The sequence below is a fragment of the Protopterus annectens genome, chromosome 12.part0 (genome assembly GCF_019279795.1).
Source record: "Protopterus annectens isolate FY-2018-M chromosome 12.part0, PAN1.0, whole genome shotgun sequence".
In the NCBI taxonomy this organism is placed as follows: Eukaryota; Metazoa; Chordata; order Ceratodontiformes; family Protopteridae; genus Protopterus; species Protopterus annectens.
Window position 1 is genome coordinate 1,267,539,889 of NC_056746.1, and position 19,730 is coordinate 1,267,559,618.

Here is a 19,730-nt window from a genome sequence, read left to right on the forward strand (position 1 = left end):
TCTTTATCGAAAATCGCTTCCGCTAAACACATTGCTAATTCTAATCCCATTGCCCTGACATGGATGGGAAAGCTGTCAACATACATGAGAAAAAAGTGTATTTTTCTGCTATTTTAAACTGCCAGGCTCACATGTTAAGGGTTTTGCTTCTGTCTTTTGAGAACATGAAAAAGTTACTGTTTAATCTTTCCTCTTCAGAGGTGAAGCATTCCTTGAACGCCCTTGTTTTATCAGCTTCCCACAAAATGAAATGTTTTTTATAATTTTCCTATGATGATACTGACACTGTCTCCAGAGCTGATGTTGCTGGGTCAGTCATTAAAAGATTTGTTTTGTTATATCATCAAAATGTTCTTAAAGATGTTAACATACCTCTCAAACATCTTAGAGCAAAAAGTCTGGACAAAGACACAAAAAAATGGGAAGACGAAGGCCCAAAAATAGGGACACTTTTTAAATATTGTTCTTATAAGCATAGAAAGAATAACAGGTTTTGCATTAGAATGGATTTTTATAGGATATGAAGTCTAAAACTCAAAGGTCTGCCGTTATTTTCTGTCTTCAGTCCACAATGATTTGCCAGTAAACCACAATTTCATGAAAAACAGATGAAAAATATGGGACAAAAATCTGAACATTCTGCGAAAATCTGGACATTTGAGTGGTATGGTTAAGCAAGAGTTTAGCCAGACATACTATTTGTACTCTAAAGTGTGCATTTTTCTTTGCATCACTCAGAAACATTGAAGCTTTTTCAGGTATATTATTTACAACTGACTAAACTAATGCCGCTAATGACATAGACATAAACGTGTTTACAGAGAGGATAGCTAATCTAAAAGCAATATCTTTAATAGTTTAAGAGAGAATTGCTGGAAATGATTATGTGCATTTATTAACTACTAGGGGATAACATTTTGAAAGATTTGTCCATTTTTTTAAATGCCAGGTTTGTTGGGGAGAGCACCAGTAAAAAGTGTTTGTGAGTAGAAAATGGAATTTTCTGACTACACCCTTCATGTTAAGACTGAGATTTAAATTCTTCTGAGGGCAAGGAAATTCCTTTTGGCCCTTCTACAGCTGAGTATTTGACTTCTTATTCTTCTTTCAGCTTTTCCCAGGTTAGGGGTCACCACAGCGGATCACCTGTCTGCTCATGATTGGCAGTGGAGTTTTACAGTGTCGAGTTGCCAGCCCGGCATCCAACCTTCCACAGAAGGCACACACACACATGCACACACGCATGCCTAGGGCCAATTTAGAGTGTTCAATCCACCTACAGCATGTCTTTGGGATGTGGGAGGAAACCGGAGCACCCGGAGGAAACCCACGCGACCACAGTGAGGACATGCAGACTCCACACAGAAGGCACCTCAGCCGAGGATCGAACTGGTGAACCTCTTGCTGTGAGGTGACAACGCTAACCGCTGCACCACCGTGGCCACCCACAGCTGAGTATTTGACAAGAGGGGAAAATTGATTCAAGGGGTGACCCAAAACTTCTAACCTTCCTTTTTAAAGTGTATAAAAAATTCTTTCCATCTCAGTTCCCTTTTTTTCAAAAATCAGTTTAAGCAACAAGGTGCCAACAAATAGGATTTTAAAAAGCAGCGGCAAGGAGGCTTCAAAAAGAAAAGGAAAGCCTCTCAAAATCAAGGAGAGACCAAAAAACCAAAATGACTAATTGCTTCTTCATGCTCTCCCCACCACACCCTGGCAATCTCACCCACTCCCTCAATCTACATATTCCACTGTGGCACCATGTTATTTCAGAGAAATGGGTTCTTAAAGTCATTCAGTTGGGGTACAGTTGGAAATGGGAGTCCCTCTCTTCTTTTCATGGGATTTCTCCTCATCCAGGAAATTAAAAATCCCTGTTTCCTCCAGTTCTGGTTAAAAAATTATCTGAGGGTGTTATAGAACCAGTGCCTTGCAGACAGATGGGGAAAAAGGATTTTATTCAAGGATTTTTCTGGTGCCAAAATAAAAAGGAAATTGGGGTCCATACTAGAGATCTTCTTTCTCAAACTTTCTGTAAAGGTCTCAAAGTTCAAAGTGTTATCCCTCCAGACCCTGTTACCTCTTATCCATTTACTAGTTTTCAGGGTAAATATAGACTTAAGGGATGCCTACCATCACATTCTTATTGGCAAACATTTCACGGTTCTTAAGAATTTCTGTATCTAGCTTGTTAAAAAAATATATAATAGTAATATGCATGCTTAGTGCATTTGAGGTTTAAAAGGGTTAATACGTTTATTCTGTTCACACTGCATGAATCTGCACAGCTATTAGAAACTTAACAAGAGACATTTCATTTCTGCTAATGTCATAAAACTCAGCAAAGATATATTTAATTTCTGCTTATACCATGAGAAAATATGCAGCTGCTAAAAGCTTTGATAAAAAAAAACAATAAATGCTTAAAAGTATAAACCATAGTCAGCATTACTTGTACTAAAGCTAGAAATGTACCTTGAATCTAAACAAAATGTAACACGTGCATTAGAACTGTACAATTAAAGAATTGAAAAGTTAAGGTGGGCTAAAATAAGCCCAAGGCCAGGTTGTTTTTCTCAAAATGTTTTTGCAAGATAGCAAATAATCCAATCAAGTCAGCAATAAGTCTGGCAACATTTTCCGTAAAACATACAGAAAGTTGTATCCAACTACGTCAACAATAAAATAGTAACATTTTCTGTGTGACATAAAGAAAACTGTATAAAAATAGCATACTGATCATCGAAGAGCCAAACAAATCCTGTACCTACATGCTTTGTCTCCTTGCTACAAGTAATAAAGAGTGCCTTGCTTGCACCTAATGTGCATTGGTCTTTGAAGTTTTTTCTTTTTACAGATTGGTCCTTCAGACCGGAACCCTCTCTTCACCTCGGATCAGACGGCCAGGTGGTTGAAACCATACGGAGAAGAAAGCAAATCGGTTCTTCTTATATGGAAAGTCCTCCGACTGAATTGTCGTTCAAAAGAGGCCAGCCACTTTCTGATCTGTGATTGTAGGACGGGTCTCCACGAATTGGTGATCAATCACGTAGGCTCAGGTAAGGTGAATCTACTTTTTTCTGTTTTCTGTTTTAGATCAGGGACTAGATGTGTATTGTTTTTGTCATATTGTATTTTTGCAAGTCAGGGACAAAAAAAATTACTGTCTTGTCATAGATGGAAACAAAATAAGTAGGCAATCATTCTAAAGAGACTATAACAAAATCTGTGATACCACGTAAAAAATTAAGAGAAGTTACGTAACGATCAAAGGGTAAAACAAAATGGTTAATAATTGCACAAAAAGACCCCAAAACCCACCGTTAACGGAAGACACAAAATATATGCAGTTGCAGCGCACTGACAATATTAGATATTATTCAAAATGGGTTAATAAATACGAATTCGACAGAAAATTAGAAAAATCCTTGCTTATCAAACTTATCAAACAGCTCAAAAATGATTCCAAGGGTCAGGTAAAAAAGCAACGTCGATTAGGAATTCCTCAGGCACAGAGGTGACTGGAGAAAGTAAACCATAGGGAACAAAAAAACAAAGATTCAAAAGCAATGTTTTTAGATAGAGAGGATAATAACTTAGTAATAGCATCAGCACCTCCACCTCCCTTACCAGAATATGAAGCAAGTGAACAAATTAGTCCACCCCCACTATATCCTGCGGTCACTGAAGATAAAAATATTGTAAAATTAAAACTGACTAAAATTAAAGATCCCATCGGGACCAGGTCCCGAACAAAGGCAGGTAATTCAGAAGAAGGTATCGAGTTATGGCAAATAGTTAAAAATTCACGATCTATAGGTGAAAAAAAAGAAATATGCCCGCTTATAGATGTACCCAATCCTCAGGCAGGTCAAGACAATCAGGACCCAACTATCTTAGTGTATAGACCTTGGACTCCGGAAAATATCCGGAAAGCCACTGAGGGAATTCCCCATACAAAGGTTAATTTCAGAAAATTCTCAAAAAATTTACAAGGAATGAGGTTGAGTTATAACCTAAATGGAGAAGAAATAAAAAAATTAGTTAGACAAATTGTAGGGCCAAATTGGTACATGATTAGTGGGAATTGGAATCCCCGTGACACTGCACAAAGACCCCTCCCACATAGCAGCACAGAATTAGACACCAGAGTAAAAGGTCTTACAAACCGCATCTCTGAAAAATGAAAACCTAGGGCAGATTGGACTTACATTAATCAATGCATCCAACAAGAAGGTGAAACAATTGACCGGTATTATGCCAGATTGCTAGAATGTTTTAATAACCACTGTGAAATGCAGGTTCCTGAAGATCAAACACAAAATTCCCCATATGAACAACAGTTAAAAAATGCATTTTTAAAAGGCAGTAGCACGCCTATAAGCAGTTTTATTACAAAACACATGGTAGACCATCGTACAAGCAGGTTACAATCATTACTTAAATATGCTAGGCATGCCAAAAGGCATTTTAATAGCAATAACAAAAAAAAAGCTCAAGTATTTTCTGTAGAAGATGGAGCAGAAGTTTATGTAGTACAGTCTGGAAAAAAGGGCAAAAAAAATGCGCAGGAAAACAAACAATCTGATCAGCGATCAGAAGACTTTGAAGGGCGGAAAAAAAGGGGAGAATGTTTTAAATGCAGTAAAAAGGGACATTTGGCAAAAGATTAAAAAAAAACAAAAAGGCAACAACGGAAGACAAGGAGGGTGAGGACTGACTGTACGGTAGTCAAGAATCACTAGAAGGGGCTAGCAAAGAAAGGACAAATGAGAATGTGATAGAGGGAGTAGAGGAAGTGCAAAAAGTTAGTGACAATGAAAAAAATGAAATATTAGACCTAGCTTTATTGAGCTTGTAGCTCTATTTAGCAGACACGAAACCAGAAGTTACACTCTTGGTAGAAGGGAGGGAGGTCAAATTTTTGTGTGACTCAGGGGCATCACGAACCCTGATACACCCCTCCAAACTGAAAACACAGCGTCACCTAATTACATACTGGTCAAAGCAGCTAATGGCCAGCTGTATCGGGAGCCTCTCTCCCGTAACATTGCAATAACTGATCCAGTTTCAGGATTGACACAAAGAAGCAAAATTGTAGTTTCTGCAAAATGCCCAGTAAACCTTTTGGGCAGAGACCTCATGCAGCTATTTGGTATAGTAGTAGTCCCAACCATGCAGGGTATGGAAGCACAGAGACAAATTAACACCTTTGTAGTGCAATCGGAGGGTAAAATGTTTTATTTGTACAGCCAGGGACCTGGTTACGACTGGTCCATGGACTGTGACCAAAGAGTTAATTAATCTAGCCATCAGCAAGTTCCCCTCCCTTGACATTGATAAGCAACACCTGTTGCACTGTACCCTGTATTATTGCAACATACCAGGACCTGATAAGAAATATGAGCAAGAGTTATTTAAAAATCATGCAAACAGATTAATATTGCGTAACCTGTACTGGGACACAAAAGGAAACAGTGTAGCCAGCTGTTCATTGCCCCAGGAGTTCTTTGCACTTTATAAATCTAATCGATTACCACATATTAGCTTAACCAAAAACAGAAATATAAAATGGGCAGACCTAAAAAAAAAAGTCACGAAATGGGGAAAAACAGACAGAACTAGAACTGTCAAAACAAAGAATACAAGTACAAAAGTTGAACTGGATATTTATTTTTATTTTTATTTATTTTACATTTGTTGACCGGGCTAGTCCAAATGGATACATGTCCATTTTCAGTGGAGGCCCGGGGAGAAAAGCTCCAGGATAACTGAGACCAACCCAGCTGTGCACTTGCAGACTAGCGAGGACAGCTGATTGACACTCCTGTTAAAGGAAGAAGAAAATGCCTTACGAGACATACCAGAGACTCTCTGGTCAACAGGAAAATCAGATGTAGGACTCATTCGTACAGCGGGACCAGTTACTATCATGCCAAAGTCAGCATTCAGACCACGAAAAAGACAGTATTCCTTAAGAAAAGATGCAGAGGCAGGGATAAAGCCTATTAAAGCAGCCTTACTTAATGGAGAGATAGTAGTAGAATCTCCCGATTCACCATGTAACACACCCTTATTTCCAGTTAAAAAGGCCAATGGAAAATGGCGTATGGTCCAGGATTTACAAGCCGTAAATAATGCAGTAATACCAAGGGCACCCACAGTGCCAGACCCACAAACCCTGTTAAATGATTTAAAACCTCAACAAAAATATTTTTCTGTGATAGACATCAGCAACTCGTTCTTTTCGATACCAATACACCCTGACAGCCAGTATTGGTTTGCATTTACATTTCAGGGGAAAAGGTATACATATACGCAACTACCACAGGGATATTGTAAAAGTCCAACGATATTCTCACAAGAAATGGCAAGCAACTTGGCGGGATTCACCCCACCAAGAGGCAGTCAGATTTTACTTTATGTTGATGACATCTTGCTGGCGGTCCCCACCCAGCAAGATTGTAGAAAAGATACCATAGCACTTCTACGATTTTTAGCCGCTGAGGGACATAAGGTAAATAAAAATAAACTACAGCTTTGGAAAAAACAGGTCAAATACCTAGGATATGTAATATCCAAGGAAGGTATAACGTTAGATGAGGACAAAAAAATAGCAATTTTGCAAGCACCAAAACCCACTACCAAGAAGGAAATAATATCCTTCCTGGGTACAACTAATTTTTGCCGGAGTTGGATTCCAAACTATGCCTTGAAATCTGCACCTCTGACTGACCTTATATATAAAAAGCCAATGGCAGCGCAGAATTTGTTACAGTAGACACCAGAGGCAAAATCTGCCTTCTGTAAACTAAAGCAGCTAATAGCGTCCTCATTAGTTCTGGGATTGCCAAACTACCATAAACGTTTTTTTCCAAACTGTAGATTGCAAGCAGGGTTACATGACATCATTGTTAACACAACAGCATGGGGATAAGCAATGCCCCATTGCTTACTACTCATCACAACTAGACCCAGTGGCACGGTCCTTACCCCATTGTGTACAAGCAGTAGTTGCAGCTGCAATGGCAGTACAGGCTTCAGCCTCAGTAGTCTTGTTCCGCCCTCTCACTTTGAGAGTACCTCATGCAGTTGCAAAGAAAAGGTGGCATATCTTTCCCCTGCTAGGCATCTTTCCTGTATGACTATATTATTAAGCCAACCTCATATAACAATTGAATGATGCACGACTTTAAACCCTTCTACTCTGCTCCCGACCCCTGCAGAGACGGCACACCGTACTGCTGCCTGCAGGTAATTAAGCAAAAGACACTACCTAGAAAAGATCTCACGGCTGTCCCCTTGAATAATGCCGAGGTGACATACTACGTGGATGGCTCGTGCAAAAGGGGTCCTGCAGGACAGAACCTAGTAGGATATACAGTAGTCTCTGATACTGGGATTATAGAAGCAAAACCTTTACCACACAATTTATCTGCACAGGCAGTAAAATTGATTGCCGTAACACAGGCATGTACCTTAGCAAAGGGTAAATGTGTAAACATTTTTACTGATAGCCAGTATGCTTTTTCTACTGTACATGTTTTTGCGCAACAGTGAAAAAAACGGGAAATGATAACATCTACTGGCAAACCTATAAATCATGCGCAGTTTATTTTAGATCTTTTAGAATCTATTCAGTTACCTCAGAAAGTAGCCATTTGTAAATGCACAGCTCACACCAAACAACAAAATAAAATTTCAAAAGGTAATGAGAAAGCTAATACAGCTGCAAAACAAGCAGCCACAAAAGTATTTCTTTTAAATAAGAAACTACAACCCTCTGAAACTTTAGATCTAGATATGTTAAAAACAATGCAGACACTCATTATGCAAGCTGAAAAACAGCGATGGATAAAACTAGGAGCAATCCTCGAAAAGGGGCTGTACATCTCTAGAAAGGGAAAACCAATACTACCCTCTAATTTGTTCCACTATGCAGCATTGTTGAGCCATGGGTAGTGCCATGTCTCAACAGGGGGGATGGTACAGCTGGTGAACCAGGTGTTCACAACGTACAGATTTACAAACTACTCTAAAAAATGTTGTTTGATGTGTCAGATTTGTAACAAACATCATGCACAGGGGGCGATAAAGCCCAAACAAGGGAGTTTCCCCACACCACCATATCCATTTCACACTATTTGTATGGATTTCATAGAATTGAACAAATGTGAAAATAAGTATTGTCTTGCCATTGTAGATATGTTTTCCAGATTGGTGGAAGCCTTTCCAACCAAAAATCCAGATGCAGCTACAGTGGCAAAAGTACTTGTCAAGGAAATCATTCCTAGGTTTGGTATTCCGGGAAGAATCTACAGTGACAATGGTACACACTTTGTAAATCAAACCATACAGCAGTTGAGTAAGCATTTTGGTATTTCTTTAAAAAATCATTGTGCATACCATCCGCAATCTGCAGGGCTAGTTGAAAGGCATAATGGTATACTAAAAAACAAATTGAGAAAATTAATAGCTGAAACAGGAAAAACGTGGTTGTACTGTTTACCCCTGGCACTGTTGAGCATGAGAACTGTCCCTACAGCAAAAGGATTGACTCCTTTTAAAACAACTATTTGGAAGGGCTTATTATACACCCCAGTGGAAATTTCTCATGTCATCAGACCAGGAAGCTGATTTTACACTAGCTGAATATATGAAAAAGTTGTTGAGTTCTAAACATCTGTTGCAGTCAAATTCTGTTTCGGATAGAAAACAAACCGAAACATCAGAAGTGGCAGTGACGCCAGGAGACTGGGTGTGAATCAAAATTATCAAGCGGAAAAAATTGGGCTTCGCCAAGGTGGAAAGGTCCCTACCTGGTGCTTCTTTCGACACCCACTGCAGTCAAAATAGCAAAACGAGCTTTGTGGATACACCTGATGCCCTGCAAGCTGGTTAAGAACTTTAAGTTGGACAAAAATCTTACCTCTCCATCGGGGCCCTCAGCACAAAGTCTGGCAGTCTAGACTGCATATGTTGGGAATTAGGTGACTTTTAGTTCTTTCTACAGATGTATGCATGCCGATAGTTTTCAGTGGCTTCTTGTTTGTTTGTTTTTTTATTTGTTGACTGTGTGGGTAGTCTGGTGCAAAGGCCATTTTCAGTCATGACCAAGGCCAGAAAGGCAAGCACAAATTATAGCAATGCATTCAACATTTTACATAATGTTAACATAGAAAGTTATAGCTGTGATACAGACAGAGGTATCTGGCATGTGCTGATTTCTCTGATCTACTAGACATTTTCAAATTATGTACAGCTATTGCTTGGGTAAGATTTCTCATGAATTTGCCCAATTCTGTCAGGTTTTTAATGTTCTGTAGTAGAGAATTCCAAGTTCCTTGACTATTTTTGAAAATGCTTTTTCACTTTTTCCCATTGTCAAGTTTGGCTCAATCAGTGAAGTTGGGTTATCAGCAGAAGAAAGTATGCTACTGTTTTTTTTAATACTTGTTGCTGTTTTTATGTTTATATTTTTATATAAAACACTGAAGGAATCTTTATTAATTTTTTTCTAACAAAAAAGCTTAATGTTGTTTATCTTAAGTTTCAAAATAAATTGGTGTAATAGTTTATAATTTTGTATTCAGTACAAACATTTTATTCCGCAATTATCCCTGTACTATTCCAATAGGGTGAGAAAGAAAAAAGTTGAAGAAGAAGCAGAATCCAGGGTAAAATTAGTTATACAGGAAGATTATAAACGACTGGGTCCAATGCAGTAAGTACTCATGTAAAGCGTTGAACCATATTTGTTGCATTCATTTCAACTGTTATACACATTTGTTCTTTTAGTTTAGTAAGGATACCAGCTATTCATAAATCTAATAATACTGTTATGCACGCTGCCTGTCATGTTCTATCCTGTGTACAGTCTGGAGCTGGACTGAAAGTTTAGGGCACTGTAGTATGTTTGTTAAATCTGTCCAACTAGACAACTTTTTGTGTTACTATACAGCAACTCTGTGTATATGTGTATAAGGCAGCTCACAAGAGATATGGTGACACTATTATTTTTGGCTTTATTTTTTATTTTATTTATTTTTATTTGAATATGTTGACCAGGGTAAAGTCCTGATCACAACAGGCCACATTTAGTCTCAGCCTTTACACAGGCAGAAACAAAATAAGGAAAGGCACAGTAATAGCAGTAGTAGTAAGAAGGGTGTTGAAATACAGGTAAGTTCACGATTTAATAGCAAATGTATCATTACAGTACACAATATGTTGAGTGCAGTTCAAGTTTGTATTTATGCAGGTAGAAAGTATATAGAATTATGTAACAAACATGGGGAGAGAAATTAAGGAGGGGGATTAGATAGATATAGTGGGGGTAGGAAGATGGAGAAGGTGCTAGAAGCATTATATAATAATTCTAGTAGATAGATACTGTTTAGACAATTGAGTTATCGATTGAGGAGGAGGATGGTGTTATATGTGCAGTTTGACGGCAATTGCATGTTAACTGCTGTACAACATGGGATTTCAACTGGGGCAGGTACTTTGGATAAAAGGTAAATTCCTTGAGATAAAATAGAAGTGATTCCCAGAGTATGAGGCCTTGGATAGAGAAGTTGTGTCTAGTGCACTAAAGTTTGGAGCCAGAAGTTTCAGGTAGGGGTCCACTGTAGTCTTGACATCTACAACTACAAGAGGGTGTTCTAGGGGAAAGTTTAACAGCTAAGGGAGCAAAGTAATGTCAATGAATACACTTCAGTTATTGAAATACCAGTAAGAGATCTGCCCTGCACTTGACTGGAAGCCATTTGTGGTGATTTTCCCTGTGGGAAAGGACAAATAATCTAAGTGGCGTGAATAGTTTCTTTATTCTTTGTGGTGACAGAGACAATAATGGGTTGCCTATATTCCAGCTACGAGAGAAGGCTACCTTTTCCAATGAAGGATTTGAATAGGACAGAACGTTGGAGATTTGTCTGGCCCAGAATAGCAGGTAGTTTACTTTTATTGTTGTTGTTTTCCAGGGGAATATGAAAGGTGAGGGTTGAGAAGCTAGATTTCTAGTTATCTAAATGTAGGTATGTATTAGATGCTCACATTGCCCGGAGTGCTGATTTCTCAGGAGTTGGTGAGTTTAGAGAGTTTTTGTTTATTGCCAAAGAGCATACATTTGGGTTTGAAGAATTAAGAAGCATTTTTTGTTAGAAATCCAGTTAAGTGAATTTAAGTGAATTTGTATTTGGTGGTCAAAGGCAGGTAGGGAGTCACTAGAGAGGAACAGAGCCATATTTACATAAAACAGGACTGGCAGTTTAGACAAGTCATAGGGGAGTTTGTTGATGAAAATTGAAAAAAATAATAGTGCTAGGGTAGATCCTTATGGAACACCCTTGAGTAGGAGGATGTTACCTAAAGCAGATGACCCAATTTTGACTGAAAATTCATGGGTACAGTGGTAGATGTGGACACAGTGAGCTGTCTTTGGACGTATGCCAAGTTTAAATATACAGGTTATGAGGATGGGGTGTTCCAAAAAGGTCAAAAGCTGTATTGAGGTAAAGAAATATTGCATCTGCAAGTAGGCCTTTGTCCTTATTGAGGAGGATTTCATCTGTAAGTGCCTAGAGTGCTACTATAGTGCTACAGCCTGTACAAAAAACATGCTGTTTGTGGACAGTAGGCTTTTTGATTGATGTACTGTAGTATATGATTGCAGATGATTTCTTGAAGTTGCTTACCTAAGGCTGGTAAGACAGAGATTAGTTGGAAGTAGAATGTGTTGGTAGGTTTGGCTTCCTTAGTCTAGAGTTTATCTAAAACTGTTTTCCAGATGGTTGGCATTATGTTTTCAGACATAGATTAAATTCTCTACACTAATGTTATATTGCTCAAGGGTGTAAATTGTCAGAACCTGTAGGAGTTTCTAGTAGGATTTGTTCTTGGAGTAGTTGGAGGTCTTTTGCCTTGGTGGCAATAGGGTGGAGGGCTGCAAGAGGTGAGAGGCAGGCATGTTAAATGAAGGGTGTTGTCCAAATGCTTGGAAGGTTTGTGAATTCAATTAGGAAGCCTGAAGGAGTCAGGTAGAAAGAGCAGGGATTTTCTGATGAGCTTTTGTCGTGAATAGTCAGGATGTTAACCATTTTCCGAAAAAGTTGGTCTGTTTGTCATCTATATTATCCGACTGAATGTTTAGGTTAGCGAATACCTAAACGTTGACCTGGTAATATTGAAAAATTAAAACAGTGAACAGCTGATTCAACATACGGAATGAATTCCCTTGGCTGCAAAAAAAAATTTAAACCAAAATGAAGTGGGGGGGCTTTGCCCCCCACACTCCCCGATGTGGGGGGCAATGCCCTCAACACCCCCCCCCAATATAAATATACCAACTCTGAGATCACTCTACAATAGGGAAAGGGGCAAAATCCACATAACGGCCAAGGGAATTCTTTCCCTGCGTTAAATCAGCCGTTCACAGTTTTTTGCTTTCGCTATTACCAGATTGACGTTTAGGTATTCAGGTAATAGGAACCCACTGTTTATTAGTGGCTGTTGCTTGAATTTGAGGAAGCTGATGTTATGTTGTCTGATTGCTTGTTTTGGTTTGCAAGGTTGAGGAACTGAGTATGGTGTTGAGGGATGTGGGATCGTGTTTCTGTGAGATCGAGGCATTTACATTGAAGATGGGCCTAGTTCCTGTGTTACTAAAGAGTATGGTTGTTTTTTTAGAGCCTAGTAATTACTGGAAATAAGGTGTATTGCATGTTTTTGGGTAGATTTGTATGAGTTTTAGCTGCTTGGTTTGGATCCATTGTGTGTTACTGGAGACGAGTCAAGAGACAACAACTGTGTTATAAACTTGTAGATGTTAGTTTGAAATCTGGGTCTGAAGTATGCCTCTTAACTTCCTAACATGAAAAGTCTGGAAAAAGCCTTAAACGATGTGGGGGCAAAGATAAAAAAATGGACAGATTTTAAATATTACTCTTATAAACTTAGAATGTTGTTAAAATAACAGGTTTTGTGTTAGCTTGCATTTTATGGAGGATATAAAGTCTGAAACTCAAATGTATGTCACTATTTAGTGACTTCAACCCTCTGTAGCTTGCCAGAAAAACACAAATGTTAAGAGAAGCACACCAAAAATATGAGACAAAAAGTTGGACGTTCTGTGGAAATCTGGACAATTGAGAGGTATGGTCTGAAAACAATATATTCGGGAGGAAGATTTTGGGTTAGGGTGTGTATATGGAAGCTGATTCGACAATAATTACTCAATGTGTGGGGATGCATGATGATAGGACAACTTATGGATGAGTTATTTGTTATTATTAGATCTAGAAAAAGTAAGTGTTTAGAAGATTTTATTAGGTCATGTTGGTTCTTTGATATGCTGAATAAGGTTGTGTGTGTGTATGTGTGTATGAGAGTGAGTATGTTAGAGCATGTGAGTGTGTGTCTGTGTGTGATGGAATGGAAACCTCTGGGAAAACTGCATGCTGGTGTGTATTTAATAACAGTAGGGGTAGCCTGTTAATAGTTCTAGAAGGCAGTAACTAAAAAGGATTCAAGGGCAAAAGGAGCTGTCACATAAAACTGACCCATTTTTAGGATTCTCTTACAGGAGAATTGATAGGGGATACCAGTGTATGAGGTCTACTTAAACTTAAGCTAGGCCTCTGAAGTTGGCCTTACAATGCAAACTAATAGGAAAAGTAGAGAACCTCTCTACTTTTCCTATTAGCCTGCTTTGTAGTTGGACCAAGAATAAGGAAATGGATTATTATATAGTTAAATGATAGATCCCAAAGTCTATGGTGAGGTGGACAGTATCAGGGTTTAAGAAAATTGATGAGTACAGCAGTACAGACATCTTTCCTGGGTCCAGTACTTTTGAAAAACAGTTAAAAAGATCTGCAAGTGTTGAATACACCTAGACTAGACCAGTGTGAACAGAACAAGGGGCAGCAGCAACAAACAGAATTCTGGAGAGGATCTTTAGGCTGCTGAAAGACGTTCAAAGGAAAGCAAGGATTTGTGAGATGGAGGAGGAGAAATATGACCAGAGAACAGAGGTACTTGGATGTGTCTCTCTTAATCTTCTACTAATTACTCCAGCAAAATAAACGAGAAATCTTAGAAAATGTAAAAAAAAAGAGAGCAGTTCTAGGGTGATATAGTATTGTGAAAAAAATATAAATTTGCCTGTTAATCCCTGCTCAGGCCCGATATCTATCTAACCTGTGCCCACAATTTAGAGCTGCGATGCATAAAGGGACTAGGTTAAGGGGTTGCAATATTTCCATCTGAAAGGTGTGTACAAGCATTATTCTACAATCAAAAATATAGCTATGTCATTATTACAGGAGTTCTGCCCTGATCTATGTTTATTTTATTCATTTAGTAAGTGTTTGCTAACTTTACAGGTAGACCAGTCCAAACTGATCTTTTTTTTTTTTTAGTTATGGCTTGGGCTGCAAGCAACCAGTTAAGACAATCAATATAGTGTACACATAAACCATTGTTACATCAAGTACAGCTAATGTACGCAGCATACAATGCACATAACAATGCTTGGGCTGCAAGAAACCAGTTAAGACAATCAATATAGTGTACACATAAACCATTGTTACATCAAGTACAGCTAATGTACGCAGCATACAATGCACATGACATGGGAGAGAGTGATGTGTCGTGACCCACATCTACTACAGAATGTACTTAGCCGGTGTGCACTAGTTCAGAGAAAGCACTGCTAAATCGATAATGCCAAAAGAGCGACTGCAGAACGACCAAAGTCAAAAGGCCAAATACTGAAAACCTGCTAGTTTATATGGCTAAATTATAAAGTATTGACTATACTGGTATGAAAAACATACTGAAACCGTTGATATCAGCAATATTAGTATGCAATACTATAAAACTCAACAACACTGTCAATTTACAAAGGCCATTCTGACCCGAATTCTACCCTAAATTCAAATTACAACATCTCTGTACTTCAAGATATTTTTACGATACTCTTGAGGCAAAGCCCCTTAATAATCCCACTTTCATATTGTTCTGCACCAATACATTTTACTCTCTCTCTGTGCTGCCATTAGCAATGTGTAAAAACTGCTTTGTCTAATACTATTATCTATCAATATAATAAATGAAATTAGTATGTCCCCCTGTTGTGTTTGTCTTTTGTATTTCTCTTGTATCTTTCTGATAATGCTCTATTATTTTCTATATTATCTTTTTTAATCTCACCTAGGCATTTATTTTATTCAGTGTAATTGTTGTTATATCTGTTGCATTAAGCCTCATGGCATAGGGAATGGTTGAACAAGGTCTTGTACCAGTCTGTCTACCCAGTTAATAAACAACAAGTGCATAAATAAATTCCCGGATGTCAAACAAACAATTCAACATAATAGAGACACTAAAACAAGCCTTTGAATGGTCAAACAAAGAATGAACCTACAAAGTTATTCTTAATTGTATAGTCCTACTGATACTACATACAAGCTGAAGACAATTCAATTAAACCCAAATTAATTTTATACTCCACACACCACAAACAATAACTCAAATCCACTCTCCCCATACATGCTGATAGGTTTGGGCAAAGATAAAAGGAATACCTTTAGTCTATATGAACATAGCAAGCCTAAGTAACAAATGTGCACAACTGGATGTATAGCTATCCACCTATAATGCCAAAATAATAACATCAACTGAATCTTGACAAAAGACAGATATCTGTATGTCTTCCTGTATTTTGTGTATCGCATCTTCACAAACAGTTAGCCAGGTAAGAGACTTTGGTGAGGTGTGATGGCATTAGCTGATGAAGAAGCCAACTTCAACTCCAAACAAACACAGTAATAATGCTACATGTAACAGAACTTTCAATTGGACAATAATAGAAGGAACACTTGATATCAGTACAGAACTACACATAGCTGCTTATAGTCCACCCCCGAACTTACATCAGCCTAATACAAGACACCCTGACCACTATGCTTTCCAAAAACAAATGATGTAAACTGATAATACTGCGAGACTTAAGCATTGACTGGAAAAGCCACATTATGCAACAACTATACCAATATCTAGAAGGACACAACTAATCTGTTTGTAAGAGAAGGTATTAGACTAAAGTCTATGACAGTCAAAAGTGCAAGTCAAGGTATAATTATCACTAATGTGTGTAAATTATCAGCCTTAATTGTCCATTTTCTACATGTGGGAACTTTAAAATATTTCAAATGAGAAAAAATGCCACCCAGACACATACTAACCCATACCATTCCCTAAGCATGGGAAACAGAAGTACAATTCATAAACTGGGATCAGGTGTAAAATTTTCAATTTCCAACAATAGCTCTCAACTCTTTACAGTATACTAATATCTGTTTTGTTTGTCTTTTCGGCTTTTCCCCAATTAGGGGTCGCCACAGCGGAACTCCGGTCAACTAATGATTGGCATTAGATTTTTATGGTGCCGAGTTGCCAGCCCGACGCCCAACCTTCAACAAAAGCACACCAATCCACGCATGTCTTTTGGAGGCCACTTGACCATGGGGAGGACATGCAGACTCCACACAGAAGGCACTCCAGCCAAGAATCGAACAGGAGAACCTCTTGCTGTGAGGCAACAACGCTACCGCTGTACCACCGTATCTGTAAAAGATAAATTATTTCCTTTACAAAAAAATGAGTCTGCAGTAAAACAAAATACACCAAAGTTAACAAGTCATCTAAAAACACAAGTTAAACCAGAAATTAAGTTTGTCTAGACTGGAAAAGAGACATCAATAACCAAAGAAAAACATAAGACTTTCAATGCCTAAGGAAAATCAGCGGAACAAATATACAAAAAGCTAAAGTTACCTACCTATGGTCTCTGCAAACTAATCTACCCAAGAAACCAGAACAACTCTGGCAGACCATTAGAAACACAAATACCTATAAAATATTTCCAAAACTTGCCACTAATGCACAGGCCTTCACAAAAAGTAATGAACTGAATGAGAGCATAGCTTTCCTTCCTCCTACAACAATAGCATTCTTTAATGACATCTCCCCACTTGCTCCACCAGCCCCATCACACAATTACATTTCTTACAATCCATTTTCCAAAAAAAGACATACAGTAACTATTAGATAAAACAGACTACCATCACACCCACAAATTCCACATATTATACCCCAAATTGTGAAGAATAGATAGTGCCATTCTAAGATGCCCATTGAAGCATGTATTCAGTCTCACTCCCACTACCAATTCCATTGCAGTTAGTGTTAAAATATGAATTAATACCGCCTTACCCCAAAGTAGCTACTCCCACGCAGTCAGGGAGTAGCAGCCAATTGCCACCTCCTGTGCTATAGCCAACATTCTGGAAAAGCTAATCAACATACAAATATTAGAATATGTACAACAACATGGCATAGTTGAAGACAAACAGTATGGATTCCATCCCAGCTACAGTACACTAACAGCACTATATACTTTAAAGAACCAAATATAGGGAAACAGATTATTCTTACACAACATTCTCCTGGATCCTAATCATGCCTATGAAAGTGTGGTTGACCAGCTAGTGCTTCAACAGCTTGGCAAAATTGGTTTTGATCAATACTAGGTCAGTGGTTCTAAAACTGTGTCTACAGCAGGACATATGTGGTATACCTTTAACAATGCTATCTCAGAGACAGGGTGTACCAAAAAAGGAGTAAGGTAGAGCACAGTGCTTGGACAGCCAGTATTCTCTCTTTTTTTCATTAGCCTACCTTACTATTGTCCAGATATCAGCTGCACACTGTGTGCAGAATGCAATAAGTAAACTGTCAATAGACCATTTTTCTCAGATTTATGTTCAAGTTCCGGTTTATTAAAATGATTATTATCTTGGCGCTGTTTACAAACAACAAACATCAATAATGAAAAACAGTACCAAAAACAGAAAAATGCAAAGTTATCAATTAAATCAGCACACTGAAAACAGTATTATAATACTAGGTGGATTTAAAAAGTAAAATTGCCAAAAACAAGTATGTTGCTAATGAACAGTGATCCACTCCAACACCAGGTCCATTTCACCTCAAAGCCAAGGGACATCTTGCCACATTAAAACCAAGACAAATTCAAAATACATGCCAACAGCTTCATAGAGGCCATCAGCAAGGGTATAATAAACCTGGAATTCTTTCTCCAAGCTCCAAATAAACCAAACAATTGTCTGTTATAACCATTCCTCAACAAGGACTTCAAGGAATGGCTGTTAAAGTCTGAATTTCAGCTACAATTTCAAGTAAGTCCTGAGGCTAATTTAACTTTTCACAACAAACCGCAGCAATATAATTGAAATTACTGGGTGACAGAATAAAAATATACCAGGTAGTAAGATACTGGCATCTCACTAACAGTGCAGATATAATCACTTCTGGCAGCGCAGCCAAAGACACAGAGTTATTGAGAGCTGACTTGAATGATCCCACTAACACTCCAGTAGTGCCCAAGCACTAACATTCGGCTGTCTTCCACTGGCATTTAAAATAAGTTAAATGAAAGTGATCTATTAGTGATGTATATGGGGAGTTTCACTGGCTCAAGACATTCCCATTTGGAGGAGAGTGGGAGAAGCATGGATTTGAAATTGTTGTGGTTAGGTAATTACGTAGTGATGGGGAGATTGTTACATAGTTTGGCTATACTGTGGGATAGTAGTAGCTTACCGGTTGGGTGTATGGCTTTGTGTACATGCACGAGGTTTTGGCCTGTGGATCTCAGGGAAGGTGGTTAAGGGTGTTAGAGATTTAGCAAGAGAGGGGCATTCTGCTGGTTTAAAGATGGGTTTGTGGGCTGTTGTAAGTTATTATTGGTTTGCTGGAGTTCTAGCCAGTTTAGGGTGTGTAGGGAGTGACAGTGATGGGAAGAGTTCTTAGAACTGGTTGCAAATTTGCAGATTTTGTTGTAACAGGCCTCAAGTTTAGCATGGTTGAGCTTGTTGTAGTTTACGGTCCTAAGAGCGAGGAAAGGTAGATGCAAGGGTATGGATTGGTAGTATTAGTTTGTCCCTGTGTAGAGGCGATTTTCTGGTGGTTTTGATTGCTGAGAGGATGTGGGAGTCAAATTTTAGGTTTTCATTGATGGTAATGCCAAGTAGTTTGGTACTAAACGATTTCAGGTGTTATTGTGGCTTTTGATGGAAAATTGGACTTTGTGGAACTGGGAAGTTTTAGTGGGAGTAAATATCATTAGCTTTGTTTTGTTGGCATTTAGGGCCAAGTGATGCGATTGCATCCATGATTCAATTTTGGAGAAGACTTTTTGGGTATTAAGTAGAAGTTTGGAGGGGCAGGAGGCTGAGCAGATGATAGTGGAGTCATCTGCGTATTGGATGACTGAGGCTTCAGGGATAGAGAAGTGAAAGTTGTTAATGAATAAGTTGAAGAGCAGAGGGCCAAGTACTGATCCTTGGGGAACTCCTGTGGGTGTAGGTAAGAAAGGGGAGGTTGACTTTTTCCATTGTACAGCCTGCTGCTGCGTGGAAAGGTAGCTGGAGAACCAGTCTAGGGTTGAGGGAGATAGATGCAAGTGTGAGAGCTGGGACAGGAGGAGGGAATGGGAAATAGTGTTGAATGCCTTTGAGAGGTCAAGAAAAAGAGAAGATACATATTTGCCACTCTCACGTGCTAGGTTGACTGTTTGAGGGAAAGGGAAAAGAGGGCTGTCATGGTGCTGTGGCCTGGGCGGAAGCCGTGCTGGGTGGGAG

At 38.6% G+C, this 19,730-nt stretch overlaps 1 protein-coding gene across 4 annotated transcripts in view; it reads left to right on the top strand.

Annotated features, from left to right (window-relative positions):
• SLC13A3 (solute carrier family 13 member 3) overlaps window positions 1-19,730 on the top strand; it is a 709,014-nt gene that overhangs the window by 317,733 nt on the left and 371,551 nt on the right. For all 4 annotated transcript variants that reach the window (XM_044090300.1, XM_044090299.1, XM_044090298.1 and 1 more), the window contains exon 7: window positions 9,638-9,724. In XM_044090300.1, the coding sequence (XP_043946235.1) occupies window positions 9,638-9,724 (87 nt within the window). The remainder of the gene's footprint in view (window positions 1-9,637; window positions 9,725-19,730) is intronic.